The sequence below is a fragment of the Empidonax traillii genome, unplaced genomic scaffold (genome assembly GCF_003031625.1).
Source record: "Empidonax traillii isolate 1590-97213 ecotype Southwest subspecies unplaced genomic scaffold, ASM303162v1 scaffold1851:size166798, whole genome shotgun sequence".
Lineage (NCBI taxonomy): Eukaryota > Metazoa > Chordata > Aves > Passeriformes > Tyrannidae > Empidonax > Empidonax traillii.
Window position 1 is genome coordinate 41100 of NW_020957044.1, and position 5679 is coordinate 46778.

Genomic DNA, 5679 nt, shown 5'->3' on the forward strand with positions numbered 1-5679 from the left:
CTGGCCGCCTGCCTGAGCGAGGCCGGGGCGGCGCGGCTGCGGGCGGCCGCCTCCCCGCGGCTCCAGACCGTGCTGCTGGACGTCACCTCCAGCCAGAGCATCGCTGCTGCCACAGCCTGGGTGCGGGAGCGCGTGGGTGACCGAGGTAGGATGGGGCAGGCACCCCATTGTCACCCCCATTGTCACCCCACCAGACCCCCATCCAGCTGTGCTGGCACAGCCAGGGCTGGGCATGAGGCTGTGGCACACAGCTCATCCCCTCCCCTCTGCAGGGCTCTGGGGGCTGGTGAACAACGCAGGGATTGCCATCCCCACCGCCCCGAACGAGTGGCTGACCAAGGATGACTTCAGGAAGGTGCTGGATGTCAACCTGGTGGGGCTGGTGGAGGTGACGCTGAGCCTCCTGCCGCTGCTGCGGCGGGCGCGGGGCCGCGTGGTCAACGTGGCCAGCGTGATGGGCCGCGTCTCCTTCTTTGGCGGCGGGTACTGCATCTCCAAGTTCGGCGTGGAGGCCTTCTCTGACAGCCTCAGGTGAGCCTGGCTCGGCACCTCCCTGATTTCCCAATTTGTTTCTCTGGACTTTGCCTGGCACGGCTCTCAGTGCCCATCCCCGCGCCACCACGGCCGAGCACAGGTCGAGTGGTTGTAGCCGCTGCTGAAGCGTGAACGGCGCCTGTCCTGGCACGGAGCCTCCCTGTCGGACCTTGCACCCCTCCGGGATCTGTTGGGACGCGGCCCTGCAGTCCTGAGCTTTGCTTTGTCCCCAGCACAGCCCATCCAGATGTGGCACATGTTTGCTCACACGCTGCCTCAGCCACGTGCTCGGGTCACGCTCTGCTCCTCTGGCGCGAGGCTGCCGTGCATCCCGTGGGAGAGGCAGCCGTGGCCACGTCCCAGCGCTGCCCCCCGTGTCCCACAGCACTCCATCCCTCGCAGGCTCGAGATGCGCAGCTTCGGGGTGAAGGTCAGCGTGATCGAGCCGGGCTACTTCAAAACCATGATCACCAACGTCGAGAACCTGGAGAGGAACTTTCTCTCCACCTGGGAGAAGCTTCCAGAAGAAATCAAAACGAGTTACGGGGAGAGTTACTTGAAGCAGTGTGAGTACCTCTCCCAAAGGCTGAGCGATGCCGTTTCTCTCCTGACACGAGTCGCAGCCCCACAATCAGGGGGTCCCACGGGGGTCCCACCACCCTGACACCCCACTGAGCTGCTTGGCTGCACGGACCCAGCGGCATTTTCTGCCTCTGCAGTTGTGGCATCGCTGAAGCTGATCGAGAAGAGCTGCAACTCCGACCTGTCTCGGGTCACCAACTGCATGGAGCACGCGCTGACCAGCCTCCACCCCCGTGCCCGATACTCCGCCGGCTGGGACGCCAAACTGCTCTACATCCCCCTCAGCTACCTGCCCTCGGCCCTCACCGACGCCGTGTTCGCCCTGTTCTACCCCAAAGCCGTGGGGAAAGCCTAAGGCAGGGGAGGTGCCAGGCTGAGGCACTGCCATGCCTAAGCCAGGGCCTGGTGATGGGCGGTGGGATCCGGCATCGCCCTCAACCAGCGCCATGCTGAGGTCCCTAAGTTTGTTCTCTGCCCACAGATGGGTTTGTCCTGAATAAAGACCCCCCCCCCATCCCCTCCTGGCACAGTGTGATGTCACCCTCAGGCTGTGGCACTGAGGATGTGTCATGGGGGCTCCTGGGGGCTCTGACTCTTCCCCCAGGCGTCTGCTCCACACAGGGGCTGCACCCCAACTGGGGGTGCCACAGCTGGACTTGTCCAAAGTGGCACTCCAGGGATTAACACGCACAAATCAAACCCACGCTTCTTCCAACCTGGGCAGATCTGCCTCTGGGCACTGGGCTGGAAAGCCTCTAATAGCGTCTTCCTCCTCCTCCTCCTCCTCCTCCTCCACCTCCTCCTTCTCCTGCAGAGGCACTCAGTGGGGGCTGCCCCACTCCACTGCCATGGGACACTGTCCCCCATCAAGGCTGGGCGAGAGGGAAAGCTCCAAGGCTGGTGCTGGAGGGTGGCACTAAATCCAGCTCAGGGGGGCAGTGGCATTCACCTGCTGAGGGCACAGCAGAGCCTCCAGGGCAGAGAATGGCGCAAGGCAGAGCTGGGAATTGCAAACCAGGAAGGCAGAATTCGCCCCAGGTCCTGCCGCAATCCTGGCTCTATATAAACGGCCCGAGCACCGCCGGCCCCGGCTGTCACCGAGGGTGCCGCCGCCGAGGATGTGGCTGTGCGTGGCGCTGGTGCTGGCGGGGCTGTTCCTGCTGCGGCGCTGGCACCGGGAGCGGCAGACGGTGCCGGGGCTCTGGGAGAAGCACGTGCTGATCACGGGCTGCGACAGCGGCTTCGGGAACTTGCTGGCGCGGCAGCTGGACGGGCGCGGGCTGCGGGTCCTGGCCGCCTGCCTGAGCGAGGCCGGGGCGGCGCGGCTGCGGGCGGCCGCCTCCCCGCGGCTCCAGACCGTGCTGCTGGACGTCACCTCCAGCCAGAGCATCGCTGCTGCCACAGCCTGGGTGCGGGAGCGCGTGGGTGACCGAGGTAGGATGGGGCAGACACCCCATTGTCACCCCACCAGACCCCCATCCAGCTGTGCTGGCACAGCCAGGGCTGGGCATGAGGCTGCGGCACAGCCCCAGCTCATCCCCTCCCCTCTGCAGGGCTCTGGGGGCTGGTGAACAACGCAGGGATCGCCATCCCCACCGCCCCGAACGAGTGGCTGACCAAGGATGACTTCACGAAGGTGCTGGATGTCAACCTGGTGGGGCTGGTGGAGGTGACGCTGAGCCTCCTGCCGCTGCTGCGGCGGGCGCGGGGCCGCGTGGTCAACGTGGCCAGCGTGATGGGCCGCGTCTCCTTCTTCGGCGGCGGGTACTGCATCTCCAAGTTCGGCGTGGAGGCCTTCTCTGACAGCCTCAGGTGAGCCTGGCTCGGCACCTCCCTGATTTCCCAATTTGTTTCTCTGAACTTTGCCTGGCACGGCTCTCAGTGCCCATCCCCGCGCCACCACGGCCGAGCACAGGTCGAGTGGTTGTAGCCGCTGCTGAAGCGTGAACGGCGCCTGTCCTGGCACGGAGCCTCCCTGTCGGACCTTGCACCCCTCCGGGATCTGTTGGGACGCGGCCCTGCAGTCCTGAGCTTTGCTTTGTCCCCAGCACAGCCCATCCAGATGTGGCACATGTTTGCTCACACGCTGCCTCAGCCACGTGCTCGGGTCACGCTCTGCTCCTCCGGCACGAGGCTGCCGTGCATCCCGTGGGAGAGGCAGCCGTGGCCACGTCCCAGCGCTGCCCCCGTGTCCCACAGCACTCCATCCCTCGCAGGCTCGAGATGCGCAGCTTCGGGGTGAAGGTCAGCGTGATCGAGCCGGGCTACTTCAAAACCATGATCACCAACGTCGAGAACCTGGAGAGGAACTTTCTCTCCACCTGGGAGAAGCTTCCAGAAGAAATCAAAACGAGTTACGGGGAGAGTTACTTGAAGCAGTGTGAGTACCTCTCCCAAAGGCTGAGCGATGCCGTTTCTCTCCTGACACGAGTCGCAGCCCCACAATCAGGGGGTCCCACGGGGGTCCCACCACCCTGACACCCCACCGAGCTGCTTGGCTGCACGGACCCAGCGGCATTTTCTGCCTCTGCAGTTGTGGCATCGCTGAAGCTGATCGAGAAGAGCTGCAACTCTGACCTGTCTCGGGTCACCAACTGCATGGAGCACGCGCTGACCAGCCTCCACCCCCGTGCCCGATACTCCGCCGGCTGGGACGCCAAGCTGCTCTACATCCCCCTCAGCTACCTGCCCTCGGCCCTCACCGACGCCGTGTTCGCCCTGTTCTACCCCAAAACCATGGGGAAAGCCTAAGGCAGGGGGGGTGCCAGGCTGAGGCACTGCCCTGCCTAAGCCAGGGCCTGGTGATGGGCGGTGGGATCCGGCATCGCCCTCAACCAGCGCCAGGCCGAGGTCCCTAAGTTTGTTCTCTGCCCACAGATGGGTTTGTCCTGAATAAAGACCACCCCCCCCCCATCCCCTCCTGGGACAGTGTGATGTCACCCTCAGGCTGTGGCACTGAGGATGTGTCATGGGGGCTCCTGGGGGCTCTGACTCTTCCCCCAGGCGTCTGCTCCACACAGGGGCTGCACCCCAACTGGGGGTGCCACAGCTGGACTTGTCCAAAGTGGCACTCCAGGGATTAACACGCACAAATCAAACCCACGCTTCTTCCAACCTGGGCAGATCTGCCTCTGGGCACTGGGCTGGGAAGCCTCTAGTCCCCCATCAAGGCTGGGTGAGAGGGAAAGCTCCAAGGCTGGTGCTGGAGGGTGGCACTAAATCCAGCTCAGGGGGGCAGTGGCATTCACCTGCTGAGGGCACAGCAGAGCCTCCGGGGCAGAGAATGGCGCAAGGCAGAGCTGGGAATTGCAAACCAGGAAGGCAGAATTCGCCCCAGGTCCTGCCACAATCCTGGCTCTATATAAACGGCCCGAGCTCCGCCGGCCCCGGCTGTCACCCCAGTGCCACCGCTGAGGATGTGGCTGTGCGTGGCACTGGTGCTGGCGGGGCTGTTCCTGCTGCGGCGCTGGCACCAGGAGCGGCAGACGGTGCCGGGGCTCTGGGAGAAGCACGTGCTGATCACGGGCTGCGACAGCGGCTTCGGGAACTTGCTGGCGCGGCAGCTGGACGGGCGCGGGCTGCGGGTCCTGGCCGCCTGCCTGAGCGAGGCCGGGGCGGCGCGGCTGCGGGCGGCCGCCTCCCCGCGGCTCCAGACCGTGCTGCTGGACGTCACCTCCAGCCAGAGCATCGCTGCTGCCACAGCCTGGGTGCGGGAGCGTGTGGGTGACCGAGGTAGGATGGGGCAGGCACCCCATTGTCACCCCCATTGTCACCCCACTAGACCCCCATCCAGCTGTGCTGGCACAGCCAGGGCTGGGCATGAGGCTGTGGCACACAGCTCATCCCCTCCCCTCTGCAGGGCTCTGGGGGCTGGTGAACAACGCAGGGACCACCATCCCCACCGCCCCGAACGAGTGGCTGACCAAGGATGACTTCAGGAAGGTGCTGGATGTCAACCTGGTGGGGCTGGTGGAGGTGACGCTGAGCCTCCTGCCGCTGCTGCGGCGGGCGCGGGGCCGCGTGGTCAACGTGGCCAGCGTGATGGGCCGCGTCTCCTGTTTCGGCGGCGGGTACTGCATCTCCAAGTTCGGCGTGGAGGCCTTCTCTGACAGCCTCAGGTACAGCCCTGGTGGCCCCCGGTGCTTCCCCCTGTTCTGCCTCGCTGCCCCACACAGGGTTTAGGGTGGATCCCGGTTCCATCCTTCCCACGGACCTTGTGAAAGCCTGACCGGGCCACAGGGTGGGAACCCGGGCACGGCGGGAGCCACAGTTGTGCAATCAGGTGAAGGGTTTCGAGGGACTCTTGAGCAAGGACAAGGCTCCTCTGTGCTCGTGACGGGGTGCCTGGTGGGGGGTCACGGGCTCCCCCTCGCCCCCCCCAGCCCTTGCCCAGCTCGGGACAGCCCTGGCTCACATCCCCACCTCGGGCAGGCGGGAGATGCGTCTCTTCGGGGTGCAGGTCTCCATCATCGAGCCCGGTGGCTTCCAGACGGCGGTGCTCGACCCCGCGCTGCTGGTGAAGGACATCACGCGCCTCTGGGAGCGGCTCCCGGCGGAGGCCCG

The 5679-nt window shown here is 65.6% G+C and overlaps 3 protein-coding genes across 3 annotated transcripts in view; all 3 read left to right on the forward strand.

Annotated features, from left to right (window-relative positions):
- On the forward strand, nt 1-3946 carry LOC114071113 (retinol dehydrogenase 16-like; the record flags this gene model as incomplete). The annotated part of the gene is made up of 5 exons (XM_027908805.1): nt 1-145; nt 273-531; nt 937-1100; nt 1254-1538; nt 3915-3946. Coding segments are annotated over 4 exons (786 nt in total), but the record flags the coding sequence as incomplete, so codon positions are not given.
- On the forward strand, nt 2109-3907 carry RDH16 (retinol dehydrogenase 16). Its single transcript, XM_027908827.1, has 4 exons — nt 2109-2550; nt 2670-2928; nt 3333-3496; nt 3650-3907. Exons 1-4 carry the CDS (start codon nt 2235-2237, stop codon nt 3865-3867), a joined length of 957 nt encoding a protein of 318 aa, XP_027764628.1. The 5' UTR covers nt 2109-2234; the 3' UTR covers nt 3868-3907.
- A 378-nt stretch (nt 3947-4324) lies between the features above and the next one.
- LOC114071125 (retinol dehydrogenase 16-like) overlaps nt 4325-5679 on the forward strand; it is a 2100-nt gene continuing 745 nt past the window's right edge. Inside the window, exons 1-2 of the mRNA XM_027908824.1 lie at nt 4325-4848; nt 4976-5234. Coding sequence (XP_027764625.1) covers nt 4533-4848; nt 4976-5234 — 575 coding nt within the window. The 5' untranslated portion in view covers nt 4325-4532. The remainder of the gene's footprint in view (nt 4849-4975; nt 5235-5679) is intronic.